The sequence below is a fragment of the Macaca thibetana genome, chromosome 9 (assembly GCF_024542745.1).
Source record: "Macaca thibetana thibetana isolate TM-01 chromosome 9, ASM2454274v1, whole genome shotgun sequence".
Classification (NCBI taxonomy): domain Eukaryota; kingdom Metazoa; phylum Chordata; class Mammalia; order Primates; family Cercopithecidae; genus Macaca; species Macaca thibetana.
Window position 1 is genome coordinate 122,442,315 of NC_065586.1, and position 14,816 is coordinate 122,457,130.

The 14,816-nt window shown below is 41.7% G+C and overlaps 1 protein-coding gene across 1 annotated transcript in view; it reads right to left on the reverse strand.

Moving 5' to 3' along the window:
- Positions 1-14,469, reverse strand: part of ADAM12 (ADAM metallopeptidase domain 12) — a 377,462-nt gene extending 362,993 nt beyond the window's left edge. Inside the window, exon 1 of the mRNA XM_050803714.1 lies at positions 14,028-14,469. Within this exon, the coding sequence (XP_050659671.1) occupies positions 14,028-14,115 (88 nt within the window). The 5' untranslated portion in view covers positions 14,116-14,469. The remainder of the gene's footprint in view (positions 1-14,027) is intronic.
- Positions 14,470-14,816: the final 347 nt, after the last annotated feature.

Genomic DNA, 14,816 nt, shown 5'->3' on the forward strand with positions numbered 1-14,816 from the left:
TGCGGCATCTGTCACGAGTAAACAGATTCTGCTCCACAGGAACTCTCTTAATCCAGGGTACATAGGGCTCACATGAAGTGGGTAGCAGTGGAGGGAAAAAAAGCTGAAAATGAACTCACAGTTTAAAATTGTAAGGCATTGGAAGAGATAATCCACGGTAATACAGAATCAGCATCCTAAGAACTTGAAATAACCTGAAATGGATAACAATAAATAAATCCCAAATTATTAAAGACATGTAGGAATACAAAGAAAAGATAACAAAAGATAATTTTAAAATATTACATTTTAAAAAGATCTGGCAAGTTTGAAAAAGAGCAAAACAAAGCTTCCATGCGTGAAAAATTAAAGATATTGAAAAACGTTAAGTCAATAGACAGTTTAAACAGCATTTAGACACAGCTCAAGAGAGAATTGGTAAACTGAAATTTAGACTTGTAGACATCACCCAGAATATAAAGCAAAGAGTGATAAAGAGATGAAGACAAGCTAAAAACAGGATGACTGAACTATAAGGCCCAACTACATACAACAAAAGTTCCAAAGGAAGTGATGAAGCAAAAAGGGCAAGGCAGTAATTAAAGAGATGCTTACTAAATTTTTTTTAAATAATTGATTAGATTCAAGAAGCACAGCAAGGCCAGAAATACACAAATTTAATATGAAACCATATAAAAACACATGAATAAAATACAGAACTACACATACACATACACACATACTCCACCACCACCAAAGAACTACCTTAAAAGTAACCAGAGAAAAAGGCAGGTTTAGCGCAAAGGCATAGTCCTTAAATGAAAGACTCCTTAACAACAACAGGAGAGGCCAGGATACAACAGGTAATATCTGATAAAAGAAAACAACTGCCAACCTTGGTTTGGTTATCTATACATAGCTAAACATTCATGAAAAAAAAAAAAAACATTTTCCAGGCAAACAAATATAGGGAATTTGCTACTCAGAGACCTTCGATGGAAGACTACTTCAATAAGAAGCAACTGGATCCAGAAGTGGAAGTGGTTTGCAAAAAACCATGGAAAAAAAAAAAAAAAGAATGAAAAGAAAAAGAAAAGAAACTGGTTGCATTGGATAAATCAGCATAAGCCTGGACTGCTCAGCATAGAACAAAGCCTAGTATTTCCCCACTACATTTTTTGTTGAGAGATGTGTTTCAAAATGGCAGAACTAAAATTCTAGACAATAATAAAAAAAAACAGGAGGCACAGTGAAGGGCACTAAAGCATGGTTAGCCTGTAATTGTTTGGGAGGAGGCCAAAGTTATTGACTACCTTTAGACTCCATTGCTGAAGTGCAAATATTAAAAATTTAATGGTACTACTGAAACTGTGGAAAGAGAATATGTAACCTCTAAATTAATAGAACTGGGAAAAAGTAGGAGTAAATAATCCTACAGCAATAGAAGAAAGAAAAGAAAGATGTATAAAGATAGCAAAAGTTAGTTATTTTTGTTAAAGTTAAAAAAAAAAAAAAAACAAACAAGGAGACTAGCAATCACTTTTTTTTGTTGTTTTTCTTTCCTTGTTTTTTGAGACAGGGTCTCACTGTGTCTCCCAGGCTGGAGTGCAGTGCAAGATCAAAGCTCCCTGCAACCTCGACCTCCTGGGCTCAAGCAATCCTCCCACCTCAGCCTCCCCGTGTAGCTGGGACTACATGTGCCACACATACGATTTTTTTTTTTTTTTTTTTTTTTTTTTTTTTGTAGAAATGGGGTATCCTTATGTTGCTCAGGCTGGTCTCAAATTTCTGGGCTCAAGTAATTCCCCCTCCCCTCCCGCCCCCAGCCTCCCAAAGTTCTGAGATTACAGGTATGAATCACTGGGCCTGGCTAATCCTTTTGTTCATCATTGTAATGGAGATGCTACCGAATGAAAGAAGAAAAATAAAAGCAGTAGAATGCATAAGGACTGTAAAGGAAAAAAAAAACTTACCCTTTCAGGTGATTACTCTCTTAGAATTTCTATGAAGTCAATCTACAGACAAACTATTAGAGTAAAAATTGAGCAAGCACCCAGCTATGATTTGAATCATCAGGATTAAAAACAATTGAGCAAGATTTCTGAATTCAAAGTCAACCTACAAAAATAAGTAACATTCATATACACTGAAAAAACATCAATTAGAACTTTCAATAAGGAAATGACTCCGCAGATAAAACAAGAATAGCCGTGAACTGGCACATGTTGAAACTGAGTGATAGAAACATGGGTATTGATTGCAGTCTGTCTACTTCTGTGTATGTTTAAAACTTTTCATATTAAAAAGTTAAAATATTTTTAAAAATAGTGATACCATCTAAAGTGACAATAAATCTATTAGGTACTTACGATATCTAGAAATATATCTTACAAAGATGCGCAAGAACCTTGAAGAGAATATTATTGAAAACATATTGAATAGCATTAAAGGGAACAAATACATAGAGAAATCACCACATTCATGATGGGAAGCCTTGATGTCATGAGGATGTCAATTCTCCCCTAAATTAGCCTACAAGTCCCCATACAGTATTTTGCAAAACTTAGCAAGAAGATTCTAAAGTTCATATGAAACACTAAAGTTTCAGGAATAGTCAAGATAACTTTAAAGGAGAGGAAGGGAGAAGGAAAGGAGATGTTAAACTTTATTGAATGCTTAGCATGGTCTGAGCACTTCTCAAAGCACTGTATATGTATTATTTCATTTCACCTGCACTACGGCCCTGTGGAGGTAGATACGATTATTATCACCATTTCATCAAGAAGAAATGGGGAAAGAAAAAGATTATGTAGTTTGTTCAAGGTTTGAGGTGAGCAACGATCCCAATTTGCCTGGCACTGAGAGGTTTCCTGTGATGTGTCATCTTCAGTGCTAAACCTAGGAAAGTCTGGGCACACAGGTTGGTTTGTTACTTTCTCAAGATCACATGTCAGGAGCCAGGTGGCAGAGCTGATCTGCAAACTCCAGCAAGCTGGCTTCAGGGTCTGCCTTCTGCACCACTACATACCAACAGTATTAGTCAGGGTTCTCTAGAGGGACAGAACTCATAGAGATGATATAAAGGGAAGTTTATTAAGGAGTATTAACTCACATGATCACAAAGTCCTACAATAGGCTGTCTACAAGCTGAGGAGCAAGGAAGCCAGTCTGAGTCCCAAAGCTGAAGAGCTTGGAGTCCGATGTTCAAGGGAAAGAAGCATCCAGCACGGGAGAAAAATGTAGGCTGGGAGGCTAAGTCAGTCTAGTCTTTTCACATTTTTCTGCCTGATTTATATTCTGGCCATGCTGCCAGCTGATTAGATGGAGCCCATCCAGACAAAGGGTGGATCTGCCTTTCCCAGTCCACTGACTCAAATGTTAATCTCCTTTGACAACACCCTCACAGATACACCCAGGATCAATACTTTGCATCCTTCAATCCAATCAAGCTTAACCATCACGCCAACCAATCTAAACACTGAAGGCTTATCATGAAGTAAAGGATGCTGAGAACAGTATGAGGCTGGAACTGAGGTAAACAGAACAGTAGGACAAAGAACCCGGAAGCATATCTGTGTGTGCTTGCTGGTTATCAGAAGTGGAAAGGATTCAACACATGTTACTAGAGCAATTGGTTTTCCAGATGGGGGGAAACAGACATAGATCTCATACAATAAATAAAAATTAAATTCCAGTTATTCTAAAAGGGAACAGCAAAAATTTTAAATTGAGAAGAAAGTATCAAAATTTATTTCGGAGCTCAGGAGAGGAGGATTGCTTAAACTAAACTTAAAAAGAAACATGAGTAAACAAATACAAATAATTCAAAGAAGAAATACAAAGAACATATAAACACATAAGAATCTTAGAGTCTTTAGTAATGAGAAAAATGCCAGTTAAAACAATGAAATATTTAACATCCAGCTTGGCAACATTTAAAAAGCCTGAAAATACCAAGTATTGACAACCACATAGGTAACCAGAGCTCTCCAGTAAGTAGGCACATAAATTGGTACAACCAATCTGGAAAGCAACTTAACAAAATATGTTACAGTAAAAACTTCGTGTACTCTACAGCTCAGTAATTCATTTGTAACAGGTTCCCTAGAGCTTACACCCATACCTAAGATAGCAAGGATCCTTGCACCATCGCAATATCAAAAAGTTGGGGAAAACAGATTTATTATCGGCAGAGGAGTACACAAATTATGATTCAGCCATTCAATTAAAAGGAATGAACCAAGCACATATATGAATAAGTCTAAAATATATATATATATTTTTTTTAAGTTGCAGAAGGTTGTCATATATAGTAGGGTACCATTTATTTAATAGTTAAATACATAAAGAATATCAGGTATTGATTAGGAGTATGTGTGTGTATACACACACATACACACAGACCAACCAACTTCACAGGAGTACAGCCTCTGTAAAAGGAAGACTGAGATAAAATAGTCTGAATGGGTGGGGAGAAAAAGGATGGCTATAAATATATCTTTAACATTTTACATCTTTAAATGTTGAAAGTTCTGAAGCATATATAGTAGAATCTGGCTGGCAAATATATGCGTGTATAACTTATTCTATGTCCATTTTTCAATTTAAAATGGTCATATTTTAGAAATAAATGATGGTGCCAGATTTCTTTTTCAATCATCTTTTACATGATCTTCTCAAATCATACTGAAATTGGCTGAAATAATGATTTTAGTTTAAAAGTTTTACTTAGTATGCTTAATTTTAGGAATGTACCTTTCCATAGGCAGACAACAGCTGCATTTTAAGGTATAATGCAGACCCTAAATCCTAATGCAGGCTCTGAAGAACACTACCAACAACAATAAAAAAACCAGGATGGAAACAAAACCAAAATAGGAGCGCTTTTACACTGTTGGTGGGAGTGTAAATTAGTTCAACCATTGTGGAAGACAGTGTGGCGATTTCTCAAGGATCTAGACCTAGAAATACCATTTGACCCAGCCATCCCATTACTGGGTATATACCCAAAGGATTATAAATCATTCTACTATAAAGACACATGTACACATATGTTTATTCCGGCATTATTCACAATAGCAAAGACTTGGAACCAACCCAAATGTCTATCAATAACAGACAGGATAAAGAAAATGTGACACTTATACACCACAGAATACTATGCAGCCATAAAAAAGGAAGAGTTCATGTCCTTTGCAGGGACATGGATGAAGCTGGAAACCATCATTCTCAGCAAACTAACACAGGAACAGAAAACCAAACACTGCATGTTCTCACCCATAAGTGGGAGCTGAACAATGAGAACACATGGACATAGGGAGGGGAACATCACACACTGGGGCCTGTCAGGGGGATGGAGGGCTAGGGGAGGGATAATATTAGGAGAAATACCTAATGTAGATGACGGGTTGATGGGTGCAGCAAACTACCATGCCACCTGTATACCTACATAACAAAACTGAACGCTCTGCCCATGTACCCCAAAACTTAAAAGTATATTTTAAAAAGTTGGTCATATATCTAGGCAATCCTTCACATACTGCCAATGTTTCCATTTTTTTTTTTTAAGTAAGACTAAGTTCTCAGATCCCCTTCAGATTCAAATGAGCATATCTCTCACAAGAAATGCTTCCATCCTATCATGGCTTCAATTACAAACATGGCAACACATAATACAAGGAATCTTTTGGTCAAATTGCAGACCATTGCTCACCACGCCTGCTAGGGGAAGACATGTCAAGGTGTTTCACCATTTCTAAGAATGGATCATCTAAACTGATTAAGCAGTTCAAGGCTTCCTGGAGGAGGTAAACAGACAGAAAATGTAATCCAATGAAACTGTCCAATTTTTTAAACAGTTGCCAAGAAGCTGAGCTCTTAGTGTAGCCTTGGAATGACATAAAAGCTTAAAGGATAAAAAATAACAACATGATGCTGAATTATTCGGCTTCTCCATCCCATCTATCAACTGGAGGCAAGGTATATTGGGCATTAAATAAAGCACAAAAGAAACAGGATGAAAAATGGGCTGGAGAAAGCATGAAGATTGAAATGGCAGCCTGTAAGAAAGTGTAGTATTTAATGTGCACATTTCAATTGGCAAATAACGTTTATTTGAACTGCATTACCATTCTGCTGAAATTCAAGCTAATTACAATCTCACTGCTATAGTTATGGCAAAGATAGGTTATGAAATGTTTGCCACAGCTAGGTTAAGATCCAGTCTCCAGCATGAGGTAGACTAGACTGCCTTGCTCCTGACAGAGCTGATCTCACTATCTGAGGCTATCATTTCTTCTTCTGTAGAATGAGAGTACTAACAGGACCAACAAGATTCTTTCACCAGAATTGTATGAGATAGTGCATGCAAAGACCAGAGTACTGCTCCTGGCACTGACGCACTCAACAAACTCCTTTTTAAGTCACAATGTGATGGTATGACACTTTTAGGTTTAATAAAATCCAAACATATAAAGAAACAATTATGAAAAATTCACAGCAACTGCCTTCATAAACATTGTCTAGATTATATCAATTTCACTTCTCCATCCCAGAGACCTGACAATTAAAGAGCATGGACATACTCCAGAGCTGCTTCCTATAGCTCCCTGTGGGCACACAGCCAAAGGGCTGTAGGGCTAGCCATTCGGTACAGAAGAAACATCTGAAAATTCTACACCTGTCTTTGTAAATCATGGACGCTGCAGAAACAATTTAGCTTAAGGAGGCCTCTGAAACACACTCTGATACAAAATTTTTTTTCTGCAACTCTAATGAGTTCATTACAGCATCATCTACACCAGGAAGGAATGTGCTTAGCTTCTTTAAATGATGTAGCTGCATTCCTTAAGAAAAATTTTGTTACAGTTTCCACAGCTGCAACATTTATCTAATTAGGTATATGTTGACTTCGAGTTTTTATAGATTTTGAAAAGAAAGTTTTGAAACATTTAAAAATGAGTTTAATTTTTGTTTCCACAAGGAAGGAGTAGAAAGTGCCAAATGACAAGTGAGAGAAAGAAAATACATCTATATGTAGAGCATGGTAATCAAAGCCTTGGCTAAATTCTAAATGTACATGGCAGAGTCACAGGTGTTTATCTATGTGCCCTGCCCAAAACCCTACAATAAGGGAATAATTATAATAGCAATAATAGGCTGTGTACCATGGTTCAATGCCTGTAATTCCAACACTTGGGGAGTCTGTGACAGGAGGATGCTTGAGCCCAGGGGTTCAAGACCAGCCTGAGGCAATAGAGTGAGATTCTATCTGTATAAAAATTTTAAAATTACATATTTTTTTAAAAAAATTTTTGAGACAGAGTCTCACTCTGTCACCCAGGCTGGAGTACAGTGGCATGATCTCAGCTCACTGTAGGCTCTGGCTCCCAGGTTCAAGTGATTCTCCTGCCTCAGCCTCTGGAGTAGCTGGGATTACAGGTGCCTGCCACCACCCCTGGCTTATTTTTGTATTTTTTTTCTTTAGTACAGATAGGATTTCAACACATTAACCAGGCTGGACTCGAACTCCTGACCTCAATTGATCCATCTGCCTCGGCCTCCCAAAGTGCTGGGATTACAGGTGTGAGCCACCATGCTTGACCAAAAATTTAAAAATTAAGAACAAATTAGTCGGGAATGGTAGTGTGTGCCTGGAGTCCCAGCTACTAGGGAGGCTGAGGTAGGAGGATCACTTGAACCTAAAAGGTTGAGGCTGCAGTGAGCTCCGATTGCACCACTGCACATCAGCCTGTGTGACAACGCAAGATCCTGTCTAAAAAAAAAATAACAATAATAATAATTAAAAAACAAAGCAGCAAAGCTTTGGAAGATGGAAAGGGGATGGACAAGTTGTTACCTATTTAGCAGGGAAGAGAGAATGGGAACTTATGACCTGAAGAGGAGGGCAGCCATCAAAAGGTGGGATGGATAAGCAGAACCCTGGAAAGGTTTGGGAACAGGGGGCACTGGGCACTGGGCACTGGAACAGGGGGCACTGTATGGGCCAAGGCCAATACAGGCTGAGGCTGAAAGGCTGTATAAGGAGAAGCTAGAGCCCTAGATCCCTTGCAAAGCCAACACAGTTAGGTGTTGCCTGCCCTACTCTGACCAACACAGGAGGTGTATTTCTGAAGACACTGAAGTAGAGAAGTTCTGAACATAAGGACTCCCAGGAATCGTGAAGGGGCGGGGGGCGGGGGGGGGGGGGCGTAGGAAAGTGCTAAACTGAAAACAAAAGGATTAAGTTTAAACAATATAAGCATACTTAATGGCAACACTATCTTTTTTTCCCCTGCTAAGCTCACAGGCCCTAGAGCCAGGCTTCAATTGCCAGACTGAAATCGCCTTGGCAAGAAGCTGAAGGATTCTTCCTTGGGGAAATTGACCAGCCTAAGAAAAACAGAGTCTGTGATATGTGGATGTCTCTCAGCAAAATGAATGTTCACCAGTCAGTAAATCCATCTGTGGAAGTACACAGAATTTCTAATCACCTCTTTAATGTCCCATTATTAAATATCAACAGACAGCCAAAAATCAGACCTTTGAAGAAAGTCAGATAGATGTTAAACAAATAGGGGGGAAAGAATCTCAAAGCTAACAGTGAGAATTAGGTGAACAAAAAATGTTTAACAAGTAATGACTAACACATTTAGAGTTAATAGCAATCTTATATCCATTACAAAAAAGAAGAGGACACTACAATAAGAATAAAAGAACATTCATAGCACAAGAAACCTCTTGGAAATTAAATGTGGTAGGATAAAATTTAAAATTATTTATTTATTTTGATACAGGGTCTCATTCTGTTACCGAGGCTGGAGTAGTACAGCATGATCACGGCTCACTGCAGCCTTGACCTCCTGGACCCAAGTGATCCTCCCACCTCAGCCTCCTGAGTAGCTGGAACTAAAGGTGTATGACACCATGCCCAGTTAATTTTTAAAAGATTTATTGTTGAGATGCGGGCAGGGGTGGGGAGTCTCACTATGTTACCCAGACTGGTCTTGAACTCTTGGGCTCAAGCAATCCTCCTGCTTCAGCCTCTCAAAGTGCAGGGATTACAGACATGAGCTACTGTGCCTGGCCAAAAAATTTAAATAGAAGGGTTGGAAAATGAAATTAAACAACTGTCCCAGAAAGTAGAACAAATGCAAAGGGATGAAAAATAGATAAGAAAATTAAAGGATGTTTTCAGGAGGCTGGGACATTCAGCTAATAGCAGTTTCAGAAAAACTGTGGTAAAAACAGTGAGGAAGAAATAATTGAAGAACGAATATAAGAAAGTATATTAAAACTTGACAAAATGAATATTCAAACTGAAGGAGCCCACTGAGTTCCCAACAATTACTGATAAGAGCATTGCTAAAGCACATAATCATAAAACGCAAAAATACTAGTCACAAAGAAAAAAGATAATCACTTCCAAAAAGAAAAAAGACTACATTCAAAGGTTTGACAAGCAGAATACCATCAACTTCTCAAGCAGTAATGGCCACAGAGACAATGAAGAAATGCCTTATAAAATACTGAGAAAATATGATTTCTTTCTTGGAATTTTATACCTAAACAAACTAGCAATCAAGGGTGGAATGAATGAATGTGTGTTTATCAATATATTTTATACGAGGTATGCCAGAGACACATTCCAACCTTCTTTTTTACTCACAGAACTGTTTTGTTTGAAGCCACAATGTATATAGTTAAAAGTATTTACTTTTCTAGTATTCTGTACAAGCTAGCAGTGGCCCTGTGTCACAGTCTAGCCAATGATATCTAAGACAAAATCTACTACAAAGGCTTATGGAAATACTATTTTCCTGATGAAAATAGATTTGACTGGTTCTGTCTTTTGTGCTTTCTGCTGCATTACTGCCTGGAATGCAGATAGGATGCCAAGAGGTACAGCAGCTATCATAAGACCACGAGGAAGTAAGCATAAAGGCAAAAGTCAACATCTAAGTATCACAGATAGAAATAAAAGAAAGTGCTTGGGTGACCGATCACATCACTGACCTGCCACACTAGTTACACCAGCCACCAAACTACTTATTTTGCAACTGCTTATAAAGAACACAAGCTTGTAAAAATTGCTGCTGTCACTTTTTTTTGTTGTTTGCAGCTGAAAGCATCCCTGACATATTCACAAGTTATCAAAACAAAAAATTGTATCTCCCCAACACCCTTCCTCAGGAAGTTACTGGAAAATGTGCTCCACAGAAATGAGGAATGAACTCTAAGAAAAATGTATAGTGCTCAGAATATAGATGATTCAACACAGGAAGGATACAAGAGGAATTCTTAGTGTCTTGGTAATAAGGACAGTCCTGAGATGACAGCTGTAATGTGTGCCTACAAAGTAACCCAGTCACATTGGAAAAGGAGGATGAAGGGCTCCAGGAAAGATGACATCAAGAAAAAACAATCATGGCTAGACTACCTGAGGTGTTGGATCATATTGAAAGGAGGTTGATAGTTCTCCTAGAAAGTGTGGAGGTAAAATAGAGGTTGTGTAAGGAATGAGAAAAACCAAAAACCAAGTATTCTCCCTACTCTCACACTCAGTACCGAACGTTTCACCTCTGGTCACCCAAATGTGTAGAAATCTCTCCCCACCAACCACCAGTTCTTCAGTAGAGATCAACTGGGAGTCCTACAATTGAACTCTATTCTGACTCTATCTACCTGGAGAAAGCATCAGATCACACAGGTTAAGGGCTCAGTCCCACAAAACATCCCCCCCATGTCAGATGCCAATCACAAGTAGTAGGTTGTCACACCTATAATTCTGACCAACTAGCTATAAATTGGGGGTCCACAACCCCCTTCTCAGGTTCAGTTAATTTGCTAGGTGAGCTCACAGAATCCCAGAAAATGCTTGCTTATATTCACCAGTTTATTATATAATGAAGGATGTAATTAAGGACACAGATGAACAGCAGTTGGAAGAGATGCAAAGGACAGAGAATGTGGAAAGGGATGCAGAGCTTCTATGCCCTCTCTAGATGCACCACCCTTCAGGAACTTTGATTTGCTCATCAATCTGGAAATTCTACAAACCTTGTCCTTTTGGGGGTTTATGGAGGCCTAATTACATAGGCATGATTAATTGCACCACTGGCGATCAAGTCAACCTTCAATCCCTCTCCCCGTCCCTGGAGGTTGCAAGAAGGGTGGCACTGAAAGTTCCAACTCTAATCATGCCTTAATAAGCTGATTAGCATACAAAAGACACTCTTAATACCCCAGAGAGTCCAAGGATTTTAGGAGTTCTGTGCCAGGAACCAGGGGCAGAGACCAAATATACATTTCTTATTATATCACAATATCACAGCTTGGTGCACAGAAAATAAGGCAAACAAAAATCAAAACAAGGCAATCATTAACTCTAGGAAAAGCAAAAAGTTACAAGAGGGATGAAATGCCATAAAACACTGCATGGCAAAACAGTGAAAAGTATTTGCAAAGTCTTCTTAGTGCAAACATTGAATTCTTTTTAAAGATGGCACTACTATATTGGGTAGTTGAAAAGAAGAGAAGGCAGTGTGTCTGGAGTAGAGTGAGCAAGGGGAGAATGGTAAGAAAGGAGATCAGAAAGGAAAACAGGAATTAGGTCATGCTGAGGTTTGGATTTTCTTTCCTAAGGGTGCTACAGAGCCACTGGGGAGTTTCAGACAGGAAACTTGAATGCTGTAACTCATGTTTGAAAATAATAACTTTGGCTGTATTGTGAAGGAGAATATACCATGCAGGGATAAGGTGAAAAGCCAGTAGGCCTGTTAGATAAGAGGAATAAGAGGCTTCTGCAGAAGAGATTTTTTCCTATAAGGTGACCTGGACTGGGAAAGGCACACTTCGGGACATAAGGAAGTGGGTAGATGGGAATATACTTAGGAGGTTGGTGGCTTACGGAGTAAAAAGGGAGACACAGGGATGACTTCCTACATGTCAGCACAAGGCATCTGGAGAAGGCAGAGGAGGTTGTTACTGGGTTCAGGAAGACTGGGGAAGGAATGATTTGCAACTAGAGTCTGGGATCTAGGGCTCTGTTTTGGACTTGTTAGGCTGAGTTGCCCCCAGAAAGTACCAAGTAGGCAACTGTGCCAGGGCTCAGGGTACAGACAAGGCTAGGAAGAAACTCAGAATATGCTCAGTCTCAACAGGTAGTAATTCCTCCTTTTCTCTTGCCAATGCAAAGAAATGTTTCATTATATGTTTGGAGTTTTAAACAGCCTCAGTGGTATGATTTGGGGCACTGATTGATTGAAGACTTTGATACTGAGAATCTAAGGCACTGATTGATTGAAGACTTGATACTGAGAATCTAAAGGTAAACAAGCAGTGAATCCTGGAATATATCACAAAAGGTAACCCACTCAAAGTGCTTAGGCCCCCCTGGTTTTCTATTTTGGGTCATATCTCTCTTAAGGAAACAGTCTCTCCACCAAAGTTGAAGTCATAAAATAGTAAAAGTCCTCCCACACACACACACCCAAGAAATAATTTCCCATGATTAGCTGGATTTAATAAACATTTTTAACTGATTTAATAAACACACGCCCAAGAAATAATTTCCCATGATTAGCTGGATTTAATAAACATTTTTAATTGATTTAATAAACACATGCCCAAGAAATAATTTCCCATTATTAGCTGGATTTAATAAACATTTTCTTCTAAAAAAAATTTTGCCCCTGCTCAGTAGACTTCTGTGTACAAAGCACGTGCCAAGTTAAAGACCATGTCAGGCACACTTTGAGACACTTTCCGTTTTTTAAAAAGTTCTTTCTCAATAAACATTCAAAAGGACTAATTTGTTTAAAAGTCTTTCAAAGCACAATTCACTACAGGTCATAGAGTTATTTAAACCCTCAGCAGTATTCTTTCTTGGCTTTCTCATTGCTTTGTGCAATCTTTGTATTTAATCGTTAATCTCCAAATTGATCTTCGCAGTGTGGATTTTAACAAGAACTGGGTTTTAACCACATTACAGTAGATGCGGTGGGGGCGGAGGGCAGCAGTGGCAATCGCAAAATAAAACGTATCATAAAGTGGTAACGGTTCGTGATTGAGGCCAGTTGTTGAAAAATAAATGCCTGTTATATAGAATCATAGAAATTTAGAGCTTGCGGCCAAGGCAAGTCGTTCATCGGTGGACCGACAGCGCCCCAGGCGGCAGAAAGAAGGCGGCGGCGGCGGAGACCCGGGGAAGCTCCCGGATTTTTAAAAAGGCACCTGCTGAGTGAGTCCTCACTGTGCAAACGGGATCCACAGATGCCCGATTTTAAGGGGATACAACTCGGGAAAATCTAAGTCTGTAAAACAACCATAAGATGCGCACGTTAAACTAAGTAAGTTCTCTTTGTACACCAAGTTGATGTGGGTGATTATTTACGGCGGAGAAACTGAGCGGAGGGAGGAAGGAGAATTCGGCTAAAGTTTGCCCGCGACTGACAGCTAGGAAGTGACCTGGAAGCCAGGAAAAGGGGCAGGGAGGAAACTAAAGAAGTAGGTAAGAGAGTCAGTTAATGAAAACAGAGCCCAATGTTTAGCGCAGCAGGCACACCTGCGGAGGAGGGGGCTGCCTCACCTGCGGGGCCGCTGCGCGCCCCCCTAAGTGTGTAAGCAGGGGAGGCGGGGGCTGGAAAGGAAACCTGGTGGGGGGCTGGCCCGGAGCCTGGGGTGGGGGTATTCACTGCGGGATAGGGCCAGCAAGAGGACCCGACACGCATCGTCCCGAGCGACACGTGTAAATGTCAAGATACAGAGACATCTACAAATGTCACCCAAGAAGATGAGGACGGAGGAACGGTCCGGAGGCTGTGCCCTCCGGGGCAGGTACTGGCTCCTGCGGGGCTGCGGGCCAAGTGTCCCCCTTCCCCAGGGAACTGACACCTGGGAGGGGGTCGGTCTCGCCGCGCTGGAAGCGCGAGCCCCGGGGCTCCGGGCGCGTCGCCCCTCGGGGCAGCCCTGGACCTCGGCGCGCCCGGGCGCAGTGTGAGGTGCCCCCAGCAGGGCGGGCAGCCAGCCGCCCGGGTTCGGCGACTTACCTCGGGCCTCGCGGGGCGCGAGCAGAGCCCCGGCCAGGGCGAGCAGGAGGGCGCGGGCGGGGGGCACGGGCGGCGGGCGCGCTGCCATCGTCGCCGGCCTTCCGTGCAGCAGCTCTCGGGCCCGGCGGCGAGCGCTGCACCATCCCACGCGGGCGCCGAGCCGGGGCCGGGCGTCGCGACCGGAGGGATTTCCTGCCGCGGCGAGTCAGCTCCGGAGCCCTCGCGCAGCGCCCGAGCCGCCGCTGAGCTCGTCTAGCCTTTCATTTTTAAAAGTTTCCCCCGTGTGTGTGCGTGCGCGCGCGCGCGCCGTTCTGGCACAAGCCAGCCTTGACCGTTGCAATAAATGAGCAAACTGTCCGAGTTGGCCCGGGGACGAGGAAGAGCGTTAGTGAGAGAAGGCAGGCCTGTGAAATGGATCCACGGCCAGCAGTCACCGTTCTCATTACCGCCGAACAAATTATTGTCTCCCCCGCACCCCCGCCCGTCGGCGGCGTCCCGCGGGTCCTAGAGACCGCTCGGGTCCCCCCGCCAGGGTCCCGCCCCGAGCCGCGGCTAGCTCATCCCCGGGGGTGGGCGGCTCGGGGCAGGGCGCCTCCCTGGCCGCGAGCGCCGGCAGCATAGACGTGGCTCGGTGGCGGCCGGGCGCCCGGAGCGCACACGTCCCCGCCCCAGGATGATGTGGCCGCAGGGCCCCGGGCGCCCGGCTGCCAAGAGCACACGCAGCGGCACGGTCCAGCTTTCCAGGCTGAAGCTGGAAACGATGACTCGGCTGCTTGCTCCCCGGCTCTC